The sequence below is a fragment of the Strongylocentrotus purpuratus genome, unplaced genomic scaffold, assembly GCF_000002235.5.
Source record: "Strongylocentrotus purpuratus isolate Spur 01 unplaced genomic scaffold, Spur_5.0 spur5_scaffold_5, whole genome shotgun sequence".
Taxonomy (NCBI): domain Eukaryota; kingdom Metazoa; phylum Echinodermata; class Echinoidea; order Camarodonta; family Strongylocentrotidae; genus Strongylocentrotus; species Strongylocentrotus purpuratus.
In genome coordinates, this window is record NW_022145611.1 from 4,485,946 (window position 1) to 4,512,656 (window position 26,711).

Here is a 26,711-nt window from a genome sequence, read left to right on the forward strand (position 1 = left end):
TTAGCGCGAAAACATAAAATAAAATATCGACGACAACGGATCGAGCATCCGAGTTTCTGTGACAATCCTCCTAGATAATCTACTGTTTTATCACCAATTGTATGAGTGAAGCAACAAAGTTATTCTTTGAGCCAGATTACAGTTTCAGAAATAACCATGCTTGGTGTGGAAACAGCCTCCACAATGCGGGTGAGTATGACTTTAAAAAAAAAATGCAATGGCGAAATTTCCGCAGCTTGTCAGTTGAAGCGATAGCTGGAGGTGTTGTTTGCCGTACCTTCCCCGTCCACAATGAATGATACTGGTATCAACTATCATGCCTTTTGGTACTTGGTCATGGTTCGGCCGTAGGCCTAATCCCTTGGCAGCTTACTCAGCTCAGGAAGCTATATAAATACTGGGATGGTAGGTGAGGCAAAATGATGACTCTACTCAATCTTTAGACTCTGCATCAAGATCTAGATCTAGACCCTTTCTACATCTAATTTTAAGGTGTGTGTGTGTTTGTGTAGATCTAGGCTCTAATTAGGTTTGTAGTTTTTACATCTAGATCTAGATCTAGATCTAGTCGTCTAGACCCTATGTGAAAGACACATGCTCACTTGATAAGACTTATGTCCGAAGAGAGATGGAAATGATTTTAACCTGGTGATCGATGAACAGGCATTGCCCTACAAGCATCGATGGATTAAAGTGAAGTAAAGTGAAGTAAAGTGTATCAATCAGATGTGTGTGTGCATTGGGTTTTTGCAGACTAGTTGTAGTTCATTAGTTGAGATATAATTATTTAATTTATGTCTGGGTACCGGCGCTAGTTTAGAATTAAGACCATTGTAGCGTATAACTTGCCAATCGGACTGACTGCACTTCAATAAATAGCGACAATTTCAAGCATGATGCGATACCGTTCACAAAAGGCGCTTCAACCTGAAATTTAATCAGAATTATAAACAATCATAAATAATATGTCGATTTTCAACTGTGTTTACAAATAATCTTGCATCAAATGAGTTGTATGATTAATGCACGTTTACTGAAATTACATATTATACTGTTCCAAAATGAAATATCAATGCCCACTAAATATTATGTTCTATTTCCTTATAGCAGATGAATAAAAACCTTTAAGATACCCTAATATGGCTGCTTCAATTTCCTTTGTTCACTAATAATTGTGTGCATGATAAAACACTAACCCTTTTGGCTCTACACATATTACCCTATATTCCTCTTTATATACATGTCTACAGTTACCAGAATTTATCTACATTCTGTCACTTTATACAACTGCCTATATATAAATGATATTAAAATAACACAACACGGTCTGTACAACAGACTATCCCCATAGCACTACACACATGCACGGTATTATGTAACTGCACGTGTAATGCATACAAAGTTACTGTGCGTACAAATCACTTTCATAACAAATTTTATACATCAAATTATCTGAAAACTATGAACTGTATAAAACCAACACCCAAATCAAACTGACGGCTAGTTATCAATTATCAACATCATATGCTCAAATTATACTCACAACATTGGGCTTGTCTGGAAATACTAAATATTGATCGCAATCAGAAGGATGACTTTTCCCAAAATTGAGAATCATTTGCAGCTAAATTGTTACGCCCCCACTCGGCAGACCAAAAATTCAACCAAAAAACCATCGTTTCTGACGTCATACTCCGATCGTCAACTGAAACAAAAAATGTCCTCACAAAACAGAGATTAGTATCTTACATTCCGGCCCCTAAATGTGAAGATTTTACTGAACATTTACTTCTCTAATCTCTTCTTATTCTCAACCTGGACTTACAGGTATATACTTTATCCAAAATTCCAAAGGAATCCCAAAATTTAAAACATAGCTATCTATACTGAATGCCTTCATACACCAATTAACAAATAATCTAATTTACATTAATTTTCATGAACACCTAAGCAACCAGACAACTTTCTTTGCAAACGAAAAAGAAAAAAGTTGTTCATGTCTAGATTTCCTTGTTACAACATCAAAAAGGACTACAATTTCCTTTTCAAATAAACTTACAACAAAGTTGGTTACCATACTACCTGTATCAATGTATAACATGCTTCAATATTAACTTTATAAATTCCTACATTAGAATATGAAAACCGTATATCACGAAAACCAAAATTTCACTTTGAAATATCTCTGTTGGCAACTGTTACCACTACAACCACTTCTTTCAATCCCATACAAACTAAAAAAGAAATCTTGTTATGTGTCACCCAATAAAAGGAAATATTGATTCTGTAATCAACACTATGTACGATTTCACAGATACTGTTCAAAACTGAATTGAATTCACATACCAATTCCAGTACACATAGAGTCATGTTGTTGTACCCAAATACATCTTCACAAGACATTATCTGCTAGAAAATATAAATTTTCCTAGTCGAAACTTCCAAGTCCCTAAATAGACAAATACATAAATCTAGATATACCATTTCAATCCTTCTATACACAATCTGCATATATGACATTATCGATTCTGGTATTACATATTCTACCAAATAGCCAACGCCATGTAATTTGGTTGTCATGGAAACAGTAATAAATGACATATCATCAACATGTATAACTGATTTGAATGTATTCATTCTGCTACTTTAAGCTTTCTCCTCTGGAAATAAACCTAATATAGAATACATACAAATGCATTCATCATATGAATATAAAGGAAAAGCACATTTACCATTTCTAATGAATATGAGTTTGTTTAGAAGGTTGAAAAACAAAAACGTTACTTTCCAATATCATGCTAACATAAATTACACCATGTCAGTCTTGCATTATGGTATAATCCATTTTCTTCAAAAATCTTGTTCTTTGACATTCTCTGAGTTATTAGAGGATCAGAATAATATGTATTTCCTCTTATGACTAAATATCAACTTTGTCTTGCAACATATTTTCTTGCTTAGAACTTCTTCTGAAACGCTGAACTTTCCTCAAATTTCTTGTAAAAGTCTCTAAAAATTCTCTGAAAGTTGCTCAAATGTTGACACTCTGTCCATGATGCTGAAGCACAAAAATTCCTCAATTTCTCGACTGATCAATGTTACTCTAATACGAGAAAAAGGATCGATGTCAGTTCCGCTTTCTGGTTTTAAGAACACAAAACATGAATACCTCTACAATTGGCACGGGACAGCGCTAGGCTTGACCCCTCATCTTAGAAACACAGAAATGTCTCTAAGAATCTGCCTCCATATTAAATAGAGCTTTGTAACTGGTCTCCCCGCAGTAGGCTGGTTCAGGTCTTCACTTCACACTGTCGATCGAAGCCTTTCTCTTCTGGCCATGTCTGAAGGACTCTTCCCAAAGGCCAAACATTGCGGTGTGAGTGCTCGTCGACTGACAGTACCAAATCGTAAACCTGGATGATGAGGGAGGTATCGACATGTTACGTCACCTGGTTGACAATCTTGCTCTTCCACCTCCTCGACACAACCTTCTGTGTACTTGTAGTGCAGAGCGTCATCTCTACCTAGCTTCCTTCTGAGACTCCGCAACCTTTGTTCTGCTACCCATTGGTTGTCTGTCAAGCTACATGTAGGTCGTTTCTCCTTGAAGGGTATGTGAAACTGGTACTGTTCCATCTCTTTGCACTTCCCTTCATTCTGTATGTCACGAGTCTTTCTGTCATTCACCGACATTCCTTTGTCTGGAATAGCAGCAGCAGGGCCATGCAAGGACCATCCAAGTACAGTATGTACACTCTCTAAGGGCATCAGGGCAAATGGTGCATCTTGCCCTATCAGGAGTCCCACTTCTTGTCCGCAGGCAAATGGTAGATCCAGCCCCTCTAAGTGCTGCCATCCTTCTAAGTCTGGCATACTGGCCATGTCATCACTCAGTAAGTCGGTCTTCCTGTTGGTAGAAACCTTCTGAAGCTTCACTCTTTCTGTCATGAGACCTGTGTCTACCATACGACTCACAACTTGAGTCTGGATCCTTCCATCAGGATCGTCCAAAGTTGATATGGAAAGTATGCGCTCTTCCCCCTGTGCTGACACTTTCCTTACTAGGCCCTCCGTGCAGAAGAAAGTGGTCGAACCAGAGTCCAGTAGAGCGTAGGTAAGAACACATCTATCTCCATCTGCTGCCTGAACATGCACTGGACCTATGGGAAGTACACATCGCATACCGGCCCCTATGGCGATTCCATAACATGCTTCTGACCCAGTTAGTATGGAGCCATTCTGTTCTGTGGTTTCACTCTGGTTAGTGGTGGTATCATACTTCAAGGGCTCTCCATGCTGGGAGAAGTCCTTGTCTGTAGCACTGACCCTGTTGGGTTGCAACTCTGAGGGCTGTCTCAGCTGGTAGACACCCTTCTCTAAATCTATAGCCACGCTGGGCTCCGTCGTCAAGGCCCCTCTTCGTTGAGAGACATCTTCACCTGCAGCAGCAGTCATGCTCTCTCCATGCTGGGAGAAGTCCTTGTCTGTAGTGCTGACCCTGTTAGGTTGCACCTGTGAGGGCTGTCTCAGCTGGTAGACAGCCTTCTCTAAATCTGTAGCCACGCTAGGCTCCGTCGTCAAGGCCCCTCTTTGTTGGGATACATCTTCATTTGCAGCAGCAGTCATGCTCTCTCCATGCTGGGAGAAAACCTCTTCCTCAGCTTTTGCCATGCTGAGTCTTGTCTGTAGCTCAAGCTTACACCTTCTATGCTTCAGCTTGAACTCCTCCAGTTCAAGAGCTTGTTGTTCATTGAGAGCTGCTGCCTGAGCTGCCAAGGCCGCTCTCTTCACCATTGCTTTGACTCTAGCTCTGGAGGTACTGCTCGTGCTGCTCTTGCCAGTCTGGCTTGCTGAATCCCCGGGCTTGACGGACTCTTGATGGGACATATCGCTCATGTTGACTTAAAGCACTGTTGTTGAACTTAATGTAGCGTATAACTTGCCAATCGGACTGACTGCACTTCAATAAATAGCGACAATTTCAAGCATGATGCGATACCGTTCACAAAAGGCGCTTCAACCTGAAATTTAATCAGAATTATAAACAATCATAAATAATATGTCGATTTTCAACTGTGTTTACAAATAATCTTGCATCAAATGAGTTGTATGATTAATGCACGTTTACTGAAATTACATATTATACTGTTCCAAAATGAAATATCAATGCCCACTAAATATTATGTTCTATTTCCTTATAGCAGATGAATAAAAACCTTTAAGATACCCTAATATGGCTGCTTCAATTTCCTTTGTTCACTAATAATTGTGTGCATGATAAAACACTAACCCTTTTGGCTCTACACATATTACCCTATATTCCTCTTTATATACATGTCTACAGTTACCAGAATTTATCTACATTCTGTCACTTTATACAACTGCCTATATATAAATGATATTAAAATAACACAACACGGTCTGTACAACAGACTATCCCCATAGCACTACACACATGCACGGTATTATGTAACTGCACGTGTAATGCATACAAAGTTACTGTGCGTACAAATCACTTTCATAACAAATTTTATACATCAAATTATCTGAAAACTATGAACTGTATAAAACCAACACCCAAATCAAACTGACGGCTAGTTATCAATTATCAACATCATATGCTCAAATTATACTCACAACATTGGGCTTGTCTGGAAATACTAAATATTGATCGCAATCAGAAGGATGACTTTTCCCAAAATTGAGAATCATTTGCAGCTAAATTGTTACGCCCCCACTCGGCAGACCAAAAATTCAACCAAAAAACCATCGTTTCTGACGTCATACTCCGATCGTCAACTGAAACAAAAAATGTCCTCACAAAACAGAGATTAGTATCTTACAACCATGATACAGAAGTTTGACCCGGAACGCCCTGGCCCTGGGTGGAGATACCCTACTAAAACATACTAGTCTACATAGGTCTACTGAAAATCGACTAAATCTTCATCAATGTTAAAAATAAAATAATGATCATGATTTAAAAGTCATTATCAAGTTTCTTGCCTGTTTCGTGTCAATTTTCTTTATCTTTTTTGGAGTATTTTTTCTAAAAACAAAGATTTATTATATACACTTTCCCACAGGATTCACGGCAAACTACTGCATAATACAATTAATTGCATACCGTATCGTACCGACGTTGGGGTGTGAGCGCGCGCGTGTGTTACTGTTAAGTTAGCGACTGTAATTTGTAAGAAATTCATCAATACTGACTGTTGGTAGGATGTCTAAACGATATTCAATTTTCCCTTTTGGATTGTTTTTCACCATTATGGTTGGATAATTGACAAATTCAAATATGGTAGATCTACTCAGAAGAACACATTTCAAATTTCAATACTCACCGATGTCTCTATCAAAAGATATGGTCCCCCGAAATCTAGGCAATTTTTATCCAATTTTTGTCCAGAATGGACAAAAAAGTGGTACACACCGAGTTATAATTTTTGCTCAACAGCTGCTTTATAATGCATTAGGCGATATGCAGAAAGTGGGGGAAGGGTATTTTCAAACTTAAATCGTATGTGATCCCTTGGGGCTAGCGAAAAAATAAGCACATCAACATATTCCTTACGACTTGAACTAATTATCTCTTGGGGGATCGATTCTCAAAAGTGGAAAATCTTTGAGTTACCATGGAAACAACATTTAAATCGCTGTTTTGACCAAGATATTTTTAGAAATCCGAAATGACACCCCTTTGGAAATATGGAGATTAATCTGCTCTTTCATATGACACCTCATTTATTGAGTATCACCTTCAGGATCACAACAGGTAAAGGTTTGAATCTAAATTTATTTTTTAAAACGTTGACCAATTTTGCAGTGCACGTAGACTGCATAAGGATGCATACAATGTCTATGGGAAGGGTTTTGGCAGACAAAACGAGTGCGCGATCAGACACCCTACAGTTGGTCATGTCCATGTGTATTTCTAATGAAACTTTGGTCTAAGACTAAGAGACTAAGTGTCAATGTATTGTTGTGTTGAAATAAAATACGTTTTGAACTACATGAATATTCTAAGTTGAAATTAAATTCAAGTAGAGTCTACGACCTACCATATATTTGACTTTCAAAATGTTTAAAGTGTAATCTATTTACCATAACAATGAGTAACATGTCATATGGCTCTCCTTTATGAAATCTTGAACAAGACTTTTCAAACTTTCCTCTCTAACTTCTGATTGTAGGCAACGGACCCGTTGATGAATTCCGACCTGTTTGATGCAGACGATGATGAAAGTGATGAGGAGGTATTCAGGAGCATGAAATCCAAACAGAAGAGACCGACTAAATCTCAGCGGCTTATCCTGAGTGATGATGAAGATGAAGAGAGATCCCCAAGTCTTTTAGATCAAGGTAGACTATATAGACCCTAGAATCATACTCTAGATCCTGGCCTCATTACCTTTGCAAATGAAAAACTATATCTGGATCTAGATATACATGAGTGTATTTACAGTCTAGACCTGACTTTAACCCAGAGAGCTATTTCTTTTGTATTTGTTTTTATTCAGTTTTTTGTTATGTTTTTATTATTTATGTTAGGTCAAGTCTGTTAAATGATCTATCATGATTTGTAGCTTTAGATTAGAATGTTTTTCCTTAGTCAATGTAGTTCTTGAAAGAAATCAATTTCTGGGTGAGGCTGCTTAGCTTCCCAAATTACAGTTAAATCCCATTTTCTCCTGATTTACATGGCAGACTTATCACCCAAACTATTTGTGTTGTCTTATTTATGCAGGAAAGTCTCAGTCTGACGGTGAAGAAAGTGATGAAGATCATGGAAGAAACAAGCAAGAAATAATGAATGATGATGATGATGACGGCAGTAACGATGACAGTGATAATGACAAACCTAAACAAAGAAAGAATATTCAGAGGTCTATAGGAAGTAGTGATGATAGTGATGATGACCTGAGCAATGATCACAATAAGCCCAAAGAAAGAAAGAAGATCCGTAAGCCTGTAGAAAGTAGTGATGATAGTGACGATGACCTGAGCAATGATGACGATGACGATAAGCCCAAAGAAAGAAAGAAGATTCGTAAGCCTGTAGAAAGCAGTGATGATAGTGATGATGACCTGAGCAATGGTGACGACGACGATAAGCCCAAAGAAAGAAAGAAGATTCGTAAGCCTGTAGAAAGCAGTGATGATAGTGATGATGATAGCAGTAACGATGACAGTGATAATGACAAACCTAAAGAAAAGAAAAGTCGAAGGCCTGTAAGAAGCAGTGATGATAGTGATGAAGATGATAGCAGTGATGAAGAAGAAATAGCATTTCAGTTGACACCACCACCACAAGATCCTGAAGCAGATGGAGATAAGAGGGTGAGCTTCTTATTTATACGACCTTTAACCTATGACATTTAAAGCTTATCTGTACTAGTTCGTAGGAGGGATTAGACCGTCCTGCAAGGTCACTGGACAGGAGGTTATCTCATTAACTCAGCTCTCGATTAACATAAGAAAAGAGGATCATGGGGGATCAATGGTCACCGATTAGGCATTGTTTTCTATATAAAGGTGTTTTTTCTTGTTTGATTACAGTCCATGAGAAGGAAAAGAATCAATAAGGATGAACTTCAGCAAATACACAGTGAAACTCAACGAATTGTCAGAGGTAATTTATTTTACATCTCATTGAATTTGACTTTTGAATTTTCTTATGATTTCAAGTGAAAAGTGCATTTCTCAAGAGAGCTTAAAACTTTTCCTAAATGTGTTTTGACCTACTGTCATCCCCCCCCCCCCCAAAAAAAGCATGCACAAGATTGGAGGTGAGACTGGCAGTCACTAGTTACCAGTACAAGCGCCACATTAGTGACATTTCCACTGTACTTTTAATTCAGCACAGAGTGAAAAATAAAGATGTGTAATTGTAGAAAATGAGCATTTACATAAAATCTTAAGTTCATGCAATAAACATTTCTATGCCAGGTCCAGATATAAACTAACTTAAACCCCTCAAAAATCTTTTCATGTTGAAATACTTTTGGTTTCTGATTTCCATCAATGAGAAAGAGTAAGAATTTCATTTGAAAACAACATTTAATGGTTTTTCTTTTATAAATGTAATGCTTCCTGGGAGAAATTTTCAATAGTTTAAACATACTTGTGGCTTACACCCAGTAATTAAGATCGATTGATCGATCTGTAATTTTTTTTTTTCAATTACAGATCGATCAATCGATCTTATTTACTGGGTGTAAGCCACAAATATGTTTAAACTATTAATGGTTTTTCTTATATGTTTGAAATTGTAAATTCATGATGACATGAATTAATGAACTATTTGCTGGTATTCATCTCTAGGCAGCCCTTTCTCATCAGAACTGTTTCCCATGTACATGTATAACAGCTTTAGCAATTAAGTATTGAATTTACTGATCTTTATACAGAGTCTACAATTCGCATTCCCTACCACCGCCCTACACCTCTGAGCTTGGATGAATTATTCAGCAAGAAGCCTTCTCTCACTACATTAAGACCTATGGGAGGTAGAGTCCCAAGGTATGTATTAATCTTGTGGGGGGGGGGGGTTCAGTGTGTCTCCTTTTAGTGACCTTTTTGTATTATTTTTTTGATCCAGAATGCTAGGAATTACTGACTAAAAAAAAAGAAGCAAAATTTACAGATTTCTATTGGTATGTGTGCGAGTTGGAGGGGGGGGGGGGGTTATTTGTGTGCTGCTGTACCTTTTGCTTTTTACGTATACCGTAGTCTTAATTGAAAATATGTATTACCTTGTAAGTCTTTAATTTGGCTATCCAGAGATTTAAAATTTACTATTTTTTGTAAAAAATGGCAAGATTTTGTTGCCCTCCAAATTTTCTTTCACATTGGAAATATTCTTTTTCGCTTTGTCTTTCTAAGGTACGGTATATAAGAGTGAAAGATTGCATGGAGCCAATGTGAGCCTGTGAGGGGCTGATTATCTACTTGTGCAAAAATCTTGTTTTACTGCTGAATACTGATAATTTTTGTTGTTTCTTTTGTGGTTAATAAAGATGAATTCTATCATTCCTGGGGTTCTCTTTATGATTTATTATAGTATACATGTGCATGTAGTTGAAGTTTGATAGGATATAATGTGCCTAAACTTGAATTAAGAGAAAATTAAATCAAGAATCGGTCATATTGCATTTACAATCTGTAGATGGGAATATGTGATTAGGCGTACAATATCTTAGAAGTGCACATTGTACTTCAATAATATATACCGGTACTGAGTTGTTAATTAACTTCATTGCCTTCTTTTTAACAGAATTCATGGGAAAGAGTTGCTGAACACCTCAACAGAGCAAGAAAAAGGACAAGAGAGTCGCAAGGAAGAAACTGATGAACTGCCTGATCTCCTATCATCACAAGTGCAAGATGGTCCTGAAAACAAAGTCTCTTGTGAAGAGAATCCAGAGTGCTCTTCTGAAAACGTCCAGGCAGAAGACAAACCAAGTGAAACAGAGACAGACAATGTTACAATGGTGAATGAGGCTACTGATGATGCATTGCTACAGGATGCACCCAAGGAAAGTAGTCGTCATAGTCCAGTAGCTGATGGAATATCAGCACAATCTCCAACATCATCATCATCATCATCGCAGTCAAATCAAAAAGAGCTTTCTCCACAAAACCCATCACAAGACTCTCCCAAGGAATCCTTACCTAGGACTTCCCAGCAGCCTCTGACGGAAGACAAGGCTCCGATATTCAAGACTCCCCCTCCTACTACCTCTACACAGCCTGATCCGATGTCCTCACAGGCAAGGCGCATGAAACGTCTGCAAGACTCTCTCATCAGATTAAAAGGGGTGCAACCCAAGCTTAGTGGTGGACCTAAGATTACCATCGATTTAGAGGAAGGAGGGGAGCCTTCGGCAGAAGAGAAGGGTGTTGTCAAGTTGAAGAATAGATTTGTGCAGCACACCAAACACATCAAGGTGACACATCAGAAAGACGTTCAAGTCAAGTAAGTACATTTCTCAACATATCATTTTCATTTCAACAAAAAAATCATCTCTGTAATGCAATTTTTGTTCAAATTGAAGAAAACTCAGTCTTATCATATGCCACATATCTGCACAATGTGCGCTTATTAACTAGGTAAGGTTACAAGGATTATAAAATGAAAGTACTGAAAAGAAAAAAGCATATCGGTGCTTCTTAAAGTCATTTGGGTAAACTTTTTTTAAAGTGGTTTTATTGGTATTTATATCATTTCCAATAAGCAACTTCATGTTTATTTGTAGAGATTACATTTGTCGGATCTTAGTATCATTTTCTTTTCAAGAAGCACATGTTTTGTTTGTTTGTTGTTTAATATTTTCTTTTTTGTGTAATGGTTTTTATGTTTTAGGATTATATTCTTTCTTTTCTCCATTCAGTATTGTGACCAAAGAGAAAGGAGAAGATGGAAAAGAAGATTTGAAACATCAGACCTTTACTGTAGGATTGGATAAACAACCAGAGCAAATAGATCCTTCATTAAATGTCCCAGGTATGTCATTTATCAAAACATTCTAGGAAGGCCAGAAACGCCATTCCTCACCAAGTTGCCATGGATTTATAGAGAAACTATGTTTAAACAATACTATTGAATAGTTGTAAGGAGTTGTATCCACTATGCAAGGTGCTCCAATTTTACCCTTCTCTAGCTAGGCTTCCGATTTGGGTGTTCATAACTTCCAGGAATTTCTTCCTGTCTGGTACCGAATACTCATGTAATGCCTAGAATGGCAATTGTAGATGAATATCTTGTCAATGTAGTATCTTTAATATCTCCTGAAATACTGGTATTTAATCAAATAGTTCTAAGATTTAGTTCTTACTAACATGTGATGGAAGAGAATTTCTGCATATTGTTGTATAATGTAAAACCTACAACCACCATATTATGAAGTAAGACAAGAGTTGCATCATAAAAGCGTCATTCCCTTTATTATGATGCTTTAAACTACTATGTAGTAATTAACAAAATGAAGAAGAAAAAAAAAAAACCCACAACAATGCTGTGGCAATGATGTATTAAAGTGTAGTATGTGTTCCTCACATTTCTATATCTTATAACACATAGATAAGGGAGTTTGGGACTGTTAGGAGTTTCATAAGTTTCTCATGCACCCCCACTTGCCATTTATTGACACACACCCAAACAAAATTGCTAAGGTGTTCCATGTCATATATATGAAGATTTTAATTCAAAAAGGAGCTAGATCCAATTTTGATGGAAATTGTGTTATTGACATCAGAACATTGTTTACTTGGAAATTTGGAGTGGACTTTAAAGATTATTATTATTATTATTATTATTATTAATCCAATTATTATTCCATAAACGCCTGTACAAAATCTGGTAAACAAATCCTTTTTTCTCCGAATGGATTTAGCTCCTTTTGGAAATAAACTCTTCATATGTTAACAGGCCTTAGAAATAGACTTGTTGAAAACTGCTCTTTTGCAGGTGCTAAGCTATGTCACCTGAAGCAGAACTTACAGGCCACCATGAGAGTGAAGAGAGAGCAAGAGAGACTGAAGAGACGGGAGGCCTATAAGCTGGATAATGAAGAAGGCTTTGGAGGAGAAGAGGATGAAGATGAGGCAGAGTTGACTGATGGAAGTGAGACGGAGGGGGAGGAGGAGAGAGGGATGATAGGCCATGAAGATGAAGATGCAGACTATGAGGTAAGGATGTGTTCAAGATTCTACTATAAATATTGAAATCTTGTTCCGACATGATGCAGTAAAAAAAAAATTTAAAAAAACAGTGTGGCAGAATTAAATTAAATCAACATAGTGCACCTCTTATTTCTCGTTTGCATATATTTAGTGATCTCATATTTCAAACATCATAACGCTCTTTATTATTGGCCCAATTTATTACTGACATACTGACTTTGCCATTCTGTTTTTCTTATTTTTCTGTTTTCATACAAATGAACTTATTACAGAGGTTGGGTGGCCCTTTAATTATCAAATTGATAAAACAAGACCTTTTCTTCTGGCAATATGATGAAGATGGTGAAGGCCATAACTGATCCTGTGCTGCTTTACAAAACACATGCTTGCGTCTCATTGTCTGCTGTTCCATGCATTCTTTCTTTCTTTGTTTGTTCCAGCCTGGCAATGAGTTCCTTGATGATGAGGCCGAAAGTGACGACGACGATGGCAATGAGATGGGAGATGAAATGGACGATGAAGAAGAAGAAGAAGAGAGTACTGTCATCAAGAAGCTCAAAAAAAAGTCGCGATCACTTGAGAAGGAGACTACTTTGATCGATAGTGATGAGGAGATTACTCCAAGCCGGAGGAAAGGAAGCAAGAGGAGAGCCACGGTGGTCGATGACGTCGAAGATGGTGGTGATGAGGAGAAAGGAATATCTCTTCGTCTGGACTCAACAGGAACTGAGGATACTGATACTGAAATTAGTGATGTCTTGCAAGGTAGGATGTTTTTGTGTGTAATGTGTCCAAAAAAAAGCTTTACTGTTTAATATCCCTCCATAGATCAGTACAATGTGTTTATGATTACGGTTATTGTTAGGCTTTGCGTTAGGGTAAGGGTTACTTGTGTGGTCGGATTGTCTGCAGTTATTCCTCCAAAAAGAAATATGAAGCCATGAAAAGTTCAATCTTAAAGCTGATAAAAGGTGGTCAGTAAGGAGTCCCTTTACAGAAAGAAGTCAACAGTATTTTTAATTGATCATTTACTTCATTGCTCTTTGCCTTCCCTCTCTCTCCTTCAGATTCTAGTCGATTTAACTCAGTGCGTACACCCAGGACTCCTTCAGCGTTGGATCAGTGTAGTAAGACTATGGAGATGTATGATAGCGCTACCAACTCGACTGTCAGTGACTTTCAGGTCCCTATAAGCAGAGTAGACTCCAGTAGTAAGAAAGTTGCATGGAGTGCCAGCAAAGATACAGGTATACAATCTACAAGTGATCATTAACTCTCTACATGCCATACAAAATAATTTCCATGTGCCACACTGTATTTTTTCACTAAATATAGAAAATTCAGCTTTTAAACTGATTTAAAGTACATTGAAAAACTATCTGATAAATGAGATTATAAAAATACTGAATTATATGGGCAAATGATAACTGTGTTAATGATTATGCAATACTCTTATATAATTTTGTTGAATAATCTTTCTAATTGTCCATGATCTTAAAAATAGATAAACAAATTACGCTAGTAGTTACTGATTTGAATTTAGTGAACAGTTGAATTCTTGGACCAAGTCAATTTGTGATATATTTCCATTTTGTTTAGTAATCACTAAATCTATAATTTTTGTAAAAGACTTTGATGATGTCAACTATGTCAATACGTCTTAATACTATTTTCCATATCATAACAAATTAATGACTTCTAGAAAGTTGTTTGCAAAATTATATTGAACCACAAGTACTTAACAAACATTAACTAATATAACTAACAAACTATTCCTCCAACGTTGCAGATTCAAGCAAAGACAGTATGAGCTTTGTTCTGCCGGCTCCTGTACGCCAAGACAGCAGCTCTAATAGCCTGGATACGAGCTTCGAAGCGATGACATCATTGATACCAGCTCATCAACCACAGGGAGGAATGACCAAATCGGGAAGAGCCAGTGTAGATTCCACTAAAGGGGAAACCTTCACTCCGTTTTCCAGACATCAATCTGTACTCGTTAATAGCACATCTAAGGTAAAAACTGTAGTCAGCAATATCTTGGTAAAAAGTGAATTCAAGAAAGACTAGAGAGATAATACAAGAGAGCCATAGGGGCATGAACCCATACACTGTAACACAGAGTTAATGTCTTCTGGTTTTCAAAAGATGGAATAATGGAGAATTATCTGCTTGCATTCTTTCTACGAGATACAGCAAATTCAGAAGTTCCACAACAAGAAACTTTCATGATTTTAAATGTCTGCCTCTTCTAAAAGGTCAAGTGAAGACTTTACCAAGTTGTTCTTTTTTAGATCATGCCCTTAAATGGAAAGACAAGAATAGATTGTCTATTATTATCTATTCTGCGTGTTAATTTATCAATTAATATTCATCGTTGGATACAGATGTCCCCCCCCCCCCCCTCACGATGTACTCAGCATGTAACTCTTAAAAATTTTCACCTCAAATTGCACTGAAATTGCCATGTATAAAACCAGTCTTAAATGTTTTTCATTCATGAGATGGAACAATCATTAAATTTGATGAAAGAAGTATTGCATACATATGCATTTCCCACTTCATGAAATTTTTATTTAATTTTTTTATCATAAAGTTTTATGATTGCACTCGGTCATCACTCATATTTGTGCAACATTGCCATCTCTCTGGTAGACCGTCTCACGTAATGAACTGACTCTACCGGTAGAAGACTCTCAGGATCTATTCCGTGAGGACTATCCTCGTCTGCCAACCATCGCAGACTCCCAGCAGGTCACAGAGTCCCAGAGCTTCCATTTCTCATTCGAAGATGAGACTCAAACACAATTCCTAGATGAGAATGGGTGAGTGATCACATCCCGTCAGTTATTCAAACAGCCATTGGAACAAGTCTAGCATGGGTTGGGGAATAAAAGAATCCTTGTAGTCCAGTCAGAATACTTAGCCAATTTCAGGGGTTAACCTAAAACTAATTGCACTTTTTGTCCCCCATTGCAGCGCACTTGGGAATAAACCTCTAAACAACATGCTAAAAGTTTAAGAAAATAAGTACGGTAGTGGATTTAAGGAGTTAAATTTGCATAATATGCAAATTAGCTTCCCCAATTAATTTCCATTGAAATACCAAATCCTAAGGTTTTAAGTGGTTAAGCTAGAAGGCAGTAACACAATGAGACAACTCCTTTACGAAGAATTTTAACATTTTGTAAAGTAGAGATATTGTTGTAAATCATTTGCCCATTTGAGACTGATTGACTTTCATGAAATTAATTTTGAAACGGTTTCTGTTCAAGTATTCTTAGGTTTAGTCTTCAGCAGTTATTCATCTTCAAAATACTTCTTGTATTTATCATAAATATTTCAGACTTCTAAACTTGAAACCATCAACATCATCTAAGAAGAAGACCATGTTTGAAGATACCCAAACTCACAGTGCCGAAAGCCAATCCAGTATGGATGAACTATTGGGTCTGTGCTCTGGACAGTTCGCTGCTACACAAGGTATGCTTTCTTGCACATATACAGTCTTTATTAGAAGAAATGTGTACGGGTACTTTATACTTATACAATTATTATTTCTAAGTCTGCTGTTGATTGGTAAATCTGCACTGTCAAATAATCTCATTTTGCTGGAAAAAATTCACTTCATAATCTCTTTGAAATCCTTACATGCCTTTAATATGTCATTCTGTATCCTTTCAGTTGTTATTTTTTGTTGATGAACCTGAAATTTTGCCCTTCTAGTTGTGTATTTTCCTGTTTATCCACATATATTTTGTACACATGAATTTATTTAAATTATATACAAATAATGAATGGTTATGAGTTCAATAGTGCGAATATGTTCATGAGTTGAAAGATTAACATTCTATTCAACGAGGCGTCAGCCGAGTTGAATAGAATTAACGTTAATCTTTCAACGAATGAAAATATTTGCACTATTAAACGAATGAAAAACATTCATTATTTGTTTTATACAACATCGAAGAATACCTAATAAAACGTTAATCAGCAAATTATGCTTTACTCCTTATAAAGATAAATTAAAGTTCGAGTCAAGCCTTCTCGATTACATGCAGATTGCCTTCGCGTCAGATACACGCAGGGATACGCGCACATGCAGCAGAGAGGTACGCAGTCTGCATATAACCAAAAATGCACGGCGCATATAACCAAAAATGCATGACCGTGCAATATACCATCTATTGAATATCATGTGACCAACAATCGTCCAATCAAATGACAAGGATCCACGTAGGTGTTGTATAATGTGTTCTATGTAACCTTCTCACTCCCCTTCTTTATCTCTCTAAAATACATGCACACTTGATGGGAACAATTGACCCCTCCAAAAAAAAAAAGACGAACAAACTGCAGCACAAATATAAACATTTGACGTGTAAATGAGTGGTTATCGGAGATGAAAAAGAAAATGTTCCTTCATCAAAGGTCTTACGCACACTTATCTAGATGTCAGAAGTTATGAAATTATTGAATTTTCCCTTTGCAGCTTTGTTTAGGGATTTTGTTGCATCTTGTGTAAATGATCCTCGACTGTAATATAAATAACTACTCTTCTTATGTATCTTCCCTATCAGGCCAAGATGATGTGACAGCTCAAAAGCCAGGACCATTCTCACAAGTATCTCAGAGAGCTGGTACTCAAGCCAACATGGATGAACTACTTAACCTTTGTTCAGGCACATTCACAGAGTATGTCATCACTAAAACATTCTCTCTAGTTTCTATAGTTGTTAACAGGAAAATTTATGTTTTGTTTCAATAAGATTTTGATAAATAATCCTAAAGATTTATTTCTTGAATATAAACTCATAGCTACTCTGCAATTTCAAACTAGAATTCAATGATTGTCTTTTTCTTTGAATAGCAGAATCCTAATCACAATTGGTGTGTAAGATATAATTTAAGATGATACACTCTGAATCAAAGGTAGTTCTCAATGCTTTGATACATAACTGAAGTCTAAACCAATTTTCTTCTTCTCTTTGAGAGTTACTGGAAAGTCTTGTCATCATTTAACTCAAACTTACCCCTCCCATACCATGGGCAGAAAATCTTGTTTGGACTAAAAAAAATTCCACCTCAAACAGAAACAGATAACTTCATTTAGAACTTTATTCCTGTGCATTTGTATTTTAGGCCTAGTTTTAAAATGAAAAAAATCATGACAAAAATTAAGTCTTGAAAGTTTATTCATGGCAGTTCCAAAATATTGTGGCCGAGAACAGGGGGGTGTTTCACAAAGACCAAGATCGACTTAACTATGGCAGGCCGTACATGCCACTGTTTGCTCTCACCATTTACTGGTATTGGTTTCTCAAGGGATGTACAAATCATGATCACTTATCTACAGAATTGACATTTTTTGATAATTCATTATTGAAGGAAAAAATATGATCTAAAGATCATAATTGTGAGAGCCAGTTCCTGGTGAGAGCAACCAGTGGCATGAATGGCCTGCCATAGTTCAATTCCAACTTAAGTCGATCTTAGTCTTTGTGAAACACCCCCCAAGTCTCCATGTATTTTGAAGAGGGATGTATCAGTATATCTTCATGACCTTTTCATTCACATATACCTTCCAGGATGGAATCTAAATCTCAGATCACATCAACCAGGAAGGTGGAAGAGAAAGATGAGAAGGAGGATGACGACCATCTATCGTTTCACATCGCTTCAGACCACGATGGACCAGACAGCGATGACGATGTCGACAAGGGATTCAGCAGTGATGAGGAGGACGTTGCTCCAAAGAAGAGGCGCAGGATCATCCAGCAGGAGAGCGATGATGAAGAGGAGGAGGAGGAGGAGGAGGAGGGGGCGGAGAAGGGAGAGGAAGAGTCTGATTTGGATAGCGAGTTTGAATTTAACAGGGACCTCAAAGGCTTTAAAGGAAAGACGTATAGCAAGTAAGTAATCACGCAGGAGATCTTGAGATATTATGATCTGACATATCCTCTGGCACCACTTGCTGCAAGCATTATTTTGTCAAAGTTATAAGATTAGGGTTGTGATTTAGGTTTAGGGTTAGAGTGGGGATTATACATCAGTGCATGCAGTAGATTTGAGGTATATGATAGACATCTCATGGTTGAATCACTTTCGCAAAGCATTTATACTCAGATCATGCATTGTGTGAAAGTTTTTTTTTGTTGGGGGGGGGGGGTGGAGGGGCATGATTACATCCTTAGTAAGCAACCACATTCTCAAAGTTTTAGAATGACCCACTCTCCTACAGAGAACTGGTTCCTGCATTAAACCTAGAAGAATTACAGTATTCATGGTCCATGGCTTTATATGTGTTTTGCCCCTAAAAGATATCCATTGGTATACATGTACACTATGATTAATATTATTTATTTATTGCAACCAAAACTGGAGGTTGGATTTTAGATACAAATAAAATTCAAAGAGATACATATTAAACAATGGTGGAATTAATTTACACAAAGTCACAGAAACTGTAGAGTCTGATACATAAATATATATATATATATATATATATATATATATATAACAATTTCATTTAAATTGTTTTAACCCATAGCAGTAGTGTCTATTTTGAGTGACATTTTGGCATTACATTTGATCCAGAATGCTAGGAAAAGCACAATATACATGAGCAAAAAGAGCAAAAATGCAGTTTATGTGCCGTTCTCGATTAAGAGCGTTTTAATCGTAACTAATCATTGAAGTCTCCAACTTGGTGACCCAGAGTACACTATAAAATCACTATTACTATGTACGAATTGGCAATTTTCTTTCGCATTAGGTCATTTAATGAACATGTTTTTTGAACTATGAAGGAGTGGAATATATGATTATTCATTGCCAATTTGAGGAGGGAAAGCTGATAATTTGAGAAAATATGAAAACATTTAATTGCCATGGGTCAATTTGACTGGATATTTACGCTTCGTTATCTATTAGGAAACTGAACCTAGCAAACTTTGTTGAGGATGAGGCTGAGTTATCTGGCAGTGAGGCTGATAGCGACGAGAACTACGATGCAGAGGATGACGATGAGGAGATTGAAGGCATCATCAACGAGGAAGTAGGAGATGAAGATGAGCTCAGGGATCAGGTCAACAAAGTTCACTTGTAAGTATAAACCAGGGCCTCGTCTCATAAAACATGATGTCAAACAAGCTACAGTAACTGTTATAATAAGTGACTGAAATCTTTGCATCTGTTTGGCTGTGAGCAAAGTGGATATAAAAATGTGACTATTGTTATTAATTAAAAGTTTTATGGAACAGGCCCAAGTCTCGTAAGTCACCAAAGTTTGCTTTTTATGGGATCAATCACTCTATTATAATTAGACACTAATAATCACCCCAAAACACAAAATTAGAAATCAGCAAAACTGATACATGGTATTGGCTAACAGTTATTTACATTATAATGAATTTACAGTTGTACAGTCTCATCTTTCTTTTTGTTTTTATATTGTTTAGTCAGGCACTTAAAGTTATTGATTGCTTTAAATGAATCAAGTTCCTATTTTAGTTCCATGTTAAGACAAGTTTGTAACCTGTGTTGGTTTACAGGAAGACTGTGGATGACGATGATGCACGCAGACTACGAATCCTTAAAGAGATGTACCTCCCTGATGGAGACTTGCATTCGGATAATAAGGGAAGAACACGCAAGTTTAGATGGCGACATATGGGTAAGGCTTTGAGCCGCTTAAATACATGTAAAGTATGTTGTATTGGTGTAATCTTCCAAGATCGCCAACTACCCGGGACTTCGACCCTTGCGATGGTTCCTATCCTATAACTATGCTCTTCTCTCTTGTCTGGGTCGGTATTGAGAACAAAACTTTTGATGAAGTCCAGATTTTACTGAGCATTTAGCTTGGCTAAAGAGAATGGCTTATGTCTCATTCAGATCACATCGAAGTACTGGGGTATTGTACCGAAGCAAGCCGACTTCACACCAATGCTAATATCTATTGTGACATTACTAGCGAATCCAGACCATTCTATAATGATAATAGTGGGTTCTGGTTTAGCACTCATGTCTGTCAATCCTCGCGCTCCACCCCAACTTTAGAATTGCTGCTTCTATGGTGCTCCAGCATCTCAAGGATATCATTCCTGTCAGGTACCTATTGACCTGGGTGGGGTGTGGCAGATGTAGATTAATGTTTTGCCAACAGACGTAGTGTGGTAGAAGGGATTCAAACCTGTACCTTGTGATCCTTGACTTATTCACACAGCGCCTCTACATCAATAATAATAATAGTTTAGTTTAATCGAGGGCTGCAAGCATTTCAAGCTTCATGCTTACGCTGTGTCCCTCCTATAATGTTATTTATAAAGTGAATAATGTTCTCCTATATGTTGTCTATGTTCTATACAGTATGAGTATCATGTATTGTACTTTGAAACATAAATTATATCACACTGATGGACATTAGGTATGTTTAAAATGTATGTTTGAAATATGATTTAGAAATCAATAAATCAATAAATCAAATCAACAAATGCATTTATCGAATCTCTGCTAGATTCCCAGATGGACATGTTCAGACCTGGTTCAGATGGAGAAGAGGATGAAGAAGATGGTCAGGATCAAGACAGTCAATGGAGATTGATGAGATACCAGAGAGAACAATGGTTGAAAGAAAATGAGGTAGGTCATGTTTAACCCTTTCAGATACCAGAAACTTATTTACTCTCTCACATTACAATACCGCAAACATGTAATAAGGATTAGGATCATGATACTGGTTTCTTATAAAGCGCTTTTCCAATAACTGCATGACCAAAGCGTTTACAGTATTATTATTACCCCAGTCACTGGATTCAATTAAAATTGTGCATTACAGTGCACGTTATCCACTCCCTGTGGAGCATTCCAGCTAGTCACCCTTTTATGGGCATGCACATGCTGATCCAACCACAACAACATTCACATTCTACCGGTTACTCATTTAACACTTGGGTGGAGAGGAGCGATGTAGATAAAAATGCCTTGTTCAAGAACACAAGTGCCGTCCAGTACACTCTTATACTTTTTCAGTATCGATGTATCCGATTCCCTACCGGGACTGTGTGGTTATTGTGTTACATTTAGGGAATTAAAGAATTCAGTATTCCATGGTATTCTATAATGCACCCCTAAAGACAAGGACCTATCAACTATTTATTTATCAACTATTTATTTTGTTAGATTTATACAAGTGTGTTTTGCCAAGATTGTAGCTTCACAATAGTTGATTGTGATATTCATTCATGTATTAGCCTGTCCTATTGCCCATATGCATATTAAGTACTAGTTTCCATGGTCTGTATTATGCAGATGCAAAACAGAACCAAGCACATGTATTATTGTCCTAGGTTTGAACAAAAGCCAAAGTAAAAAAACAAAAACAAACTTGCCTATACAGCTCCAGTGACAATTGCTCCGCAGGAGTATTACCACAACCCTAGACCCAACACTATACAGTACCTATACCTAACCCTAACCCTAACCCTATCCCTATCATTAAACCCAAACCCTAACCTTCTAAATGTACTTTTGAAATGAAGCCCGGAGCAAAGTTGGTATCACCTCTCAACACATGTCTCTTTGGTATATCTCCATAATATTTATTGTTGTATTGATCTCCCTATGTGTATGTTTAGGAGAAGACTGACGCTGTGACTCCAGACATTGTTACGTCATCATTAGATGAGAAGAGTCAGTTTGCTAAGTGTCTGAAGGCGGCGACTTTCAAGAAACCTCAGGGTTAGTATCATTTGAGTATGTTCTGTTTAGAGCTGGGAGGGCGTTAACTGGTAAATCATTTCCCAATCTGATTATTCAAAAAAAAATTGTTGAAATAATTTTACACCTATTTGTTGTTGTTAACTTTAAAATACCAGTCATGAAAAATGGTCAACTTTTTTGTGTGTGAAGAATGATATATATTGAAGGTAGGTTACAAGAATGATAGGATTGTTCTTCTGTATATTTCAATAATGCCATCTGTCAGCTTTTGCTTGATGAATAACACAATACTTTTGGTTCTGAATTTTTTTCCCCCCGTACATAAGCGAATTCCTTGTGAGTTTCAAAAAATACACCTCTCCAATTTTGATACATGGAAAATGTTTTTTTGAAAAAAATCATGTTTACTAAATTTGTGATCAAAATGGAAACAATTTAATAATCTTTCATATGACACCAAACCCAGGTAGGTTCAGGGTTTCCTTAAAATATTATTCACAAAATGCATGGAAAAGAGTTCATAAATAGGGCTAGTATTATGGACGCCCCTCCAATCTAGGGGTGACTGCTACAAATTAACACCATTGAAATTTTGTGTATTAAATATGATAAAATCTTCTGAATAAACAGGGTGTATTTAGTTTGTGAAGAAGTGGCAACCAGACCCCCTCTGTTCTGACTTAGATCCTCTACTTACATGCCACCTTTCTGATTTTCAGTGGATACATCAACTCAAGATGTGGAAGAAAAGGAATTGAAGAAGGATTCAAAGATTGCACCTACCAAACCTCTGAATATCATGGTAAGTAGATTTACCATCATCTAGGAACTAATTAGTGTGTTTTAATATCAACACTGTTCAAACATTCATGAATACGTTTGAAAGTTCCTAGAATTCAATAAATGAAAAGACCGGTTCACAAATTGCGTTGAGTTTACGAAAACTTTAACCCCAATAGCGCAGTGACAATGTATTTCATTGTTTGGAGTAATTGCATTTCATTGGGCAGTATGGAGGTTACATACATAAGTTGCTGATGTGTTAGACTGCTCTCAGACAAACTTTGAGTACTCTTTTATAAGATTGTTAATATTTGAATTCCTACTAATGTTTGGTTAAAATGCATTGGAAAAAAGAGATAAAAGAACGCACATTTTGTAAAACAGTGGATGAAATGATTATTCTTTTATTGTTTGCTATTATCAACTTTCCACAAAATACAACACTACATGAAGTTGCATTTGGTATTATCCCTAATAACACAATGGATTGTAAAATCTGTAATTTTATCATATTGTTGGGTAAACAAATGATATTGCAGTGCAAAGTTATGTCCATCACAATTAATATGACTTTTTCCTCTTAACTTTTTTAAGGTGTTATTATACAGCAGAGGAGAGTATATTTAATCATCACAATCATCTTAAAAAGTGGTCTATAATATTACAATGTTTAAAATAGTGCTTGACTCATCTTGCATTTCATATGTACGTAAGAATTTATATCATGAATATCTCACAATATTCTTTGTTATTTCTATTTGTTTGTTATTCTTTTTGCAGTTTTTACATATTCCCTATCTTGCATATATACTTTGTTTCAATCAAATTCATAACTGGTCCTTTTACATGAATCTGAGCAGACGATGTAGTTGTATACTTTGCTGTCTGTTTGATTCAATCAAAATGATTTAAATACAAAACAAAATAATATCATTGCAGAATAAGAGAGGGTCGTTCCTGTCTCGTAGTAAGAATGACCTGGCCAAGATGGCGTCCATGTTGAAGCCAGTCGCTAATCCTCAGGGACCCAGGAGCACTCGTAACTTTGTATTTCAGTCAGCAGAATCTTCCTTTGGAGAGGAGAGCATTGTAGAGCCTCCTAAGGTAGGTCTAGTGTGGGTATTAAGGAGAAATCATGAATATATACTGTCTGTGACATCAGGTTTGATGTTATGTGAGATGTCGAGTCTGGCGTTTGTGAGGTATGTAGTCTGGTGTTTGTGAGGTATTAAGTATGGTGTTTGTGACTTGTGAGGTATCATATTTGGTGTTTGTGAGGTATGTAGTCTGGTGTTTGTAAGGTATTAAGTATGGTGTTTGTGACTTGTGAGGTATCATATTTGGTCTTTGTGAGGTATGTAGTCTGGTGTTTGTGAGGTATCAAGTATGGTGTTTGTGAGGTATGAATTTGGGTGTTTGTGAAGTATGAATTCTGGTGTATGTGAGGTATGAAGTCTGGTGTTTATGACATGTGAAGATTTGTTATGTGGTTCATCATAATTTTTTGTCATTTAGACTTCAAAGTCAAATATTTATTAATCCAAAGCTTTAGATATAAAGTGATAAAATTCAATGTAAAATGAGATGTGAATATTGTGAAAATAAACCTGAATCATGACACTGACAGTACTTTGTTTTAAACATAACTTCCCAAAATTTATTTTTCTCTCTCCCTTTCTTCCCCCCCCCCCCTTTTCCCCTCTCTCTCTCTCTCTCTCTCTCTCTCTCTCTCTCGCTTTGTCTGACTGTATCTCTGTCTGCAGGTGAAACGATCTGCCAGTGTATCCGGCCCATCAACGACTCCTTCAGGTCCTCGGCCCAAGAGACCTAGACTAGAGCGCAGTCAGAGTCAGTTCACATCAAACAGTGTATTCAGACACTTCTAACATCAAGTCTACAATTAGTGATCGTTGTGAAGTCTCAAGCACAGCACACAACGATGATATGTTGACACTTGAAAATCTCTTTTATTCCTTCTTCTTTCTTCTGCTTCTTTCTTTTTCTTCTTCTTTGGTGTAGTCAGTTTCCTTCAACCCTGAAAATTCTTGCAGAACATTGATAAAGTGTGTGTCAGAAGGGTAGGGTTCCGTCATGAGACACAGATATATTTCTTTGTAAGCCAGATTAATGTAGTGGTTATTAAAGATCTTTTACAATGAGTTCTGATCCCTTGTCTCATACTAAACAATATCTCCTACAAAGAACTAAATGTTCATTTTCAGACCCAGGTTTCTTTGCTTTTTCATAAGTCTTTAAAGTATATTCATATTTCTATTATATTTCTTACAAAGTGGTTCACTAAAGATTACAATAAATATTTTATTTTTGGTGATGGTGTCTCACATCATTAGGCAGAGGCTTCAGGTGCTTTATCAAAGTATAATCCCATTTACCAGAAATTTTATTTTATTAGCATTTCAGGGGACTTATGCATAACAAATTTGTCATTAACTCCTTAAATTAAGATGATTATCACTTTTACTATAAAAATTGCATATTTTAAGAAAATTTGCTTTTAATCACAAATCTGTGGCTCAGGGACCCCTGGGTCTGTTTAAATACCCAGGGGACTTAATTTAAGCTGCCGGTAGAGTGATAGAACAAAAAAACACATCGAGTTTCATGGGAGACCTCAACAACTCTTTAAAAAAATTCATTTCCGAGACGAGAAGAAAAATATTCTTTAATATAGCCATTTTGTAGAAGAGATGTACTGGAATGTAACTTCTGCAAAGTTTCAACAAGCATGGATGAATAGCTCATGGACTATGTACATACCCCCCCCCCTGAAAAAATGTCTTATTATTATCATATTGCTGGCATTTTCATCTGCAATAATGTTACTTTTATCAAGAAACTTTCCGTGTAAATTAAGGTACCTTTCCTGGTATAAGGAAGCTCAGTTTAAGAAATTTCCTGAGGGAAGTATAAGATTTTCTCAGGCAGGGCATTTATATTTCAAATGGGAGCTTGCTACGGGTTCATTCATGCTCGTGTTCACTGCTAATATGAACATAGAACCTGTGCAGTTGTACATATATGTACCATAGAAAACATCAATTTAAAAAAAATCCTGATGGTTATATTTTAGCTCGTAAATATATTTATAGATGTTGATGATGAGATTACTAAAATGTGAATGATGTGTCATGGTGGTGATTTTGATTAAATAGTAAATATGAAAAGTATTTTGTGAAGTGTATTCTTTTTTATGAGTTTTTTTTATATTCCCTAGTATTCTAATTTATTTTCCTCATTTATTAAAGAAATTTTTATTTTCAAACTCTTGTACCAACACTAGTTGGTAAAAAGAGTTTGAAAATAAAATTTTCTTCAATAAATCTGGGATAGCACATAAAATTTTGCTCGAGATATCTATAAAAATCTTATTTTTCCTCCATTTTTTATGTACAAGATATAATTTAAACAAATATTCCTCTTTTACATTCAAATCCTGTGACTCAAAATAACGAAAAAGACATGATTAACGTCCATTGTCTTTGAATATATTTTTA

General features: G+C 36.5%; 1 protein-coding gene across 1 annotated transcript; it reads left to right on the plus strand.

Annotated features, from left to right (window-relative positions):
- On the plus strand, window positions 1-26,384 carry LOC591154 (claspin). Its single transcript, XM_030999818.1, has 22 exons — window positions 1-189; window positions 7,200-7,368; window positions 7,754-8,346; window positions 8,566-8,638; window positions 9,417-9,528; window positions 10,283-10,984; window positions 11,400-11,512; window positions 12,476-12,696; window positions 13,131-13,455; window positions 13,758-13,937; window positions 14,480-14,706; window positions 15,346-15,515; window positions 16,037-16,173; window positions 17,271-17,385; window positions 18,279-18,602; window positions 19,624-19,794; window positions 20,244-20,365; window positions 21,209-21,333; window positions 22,329-22,431; window positions 23,133-23,215; window positions 24,136-24,300; window positions 24,960-26,384. The coding sequence occupies exons 1-22, from the start codon at window positions 157-159 to the stop codon at window positions 25,080-25,082; spliced, it is 4,386 nt and encodes a 1,461-aa protein (XP_030855678.1). The 5' UTR covers window positions 1-156; the 3' UTR covers window positions 25,083-26,384.
- Window positions 26,385-26,711: the final 327 nt, after the last annotated feature.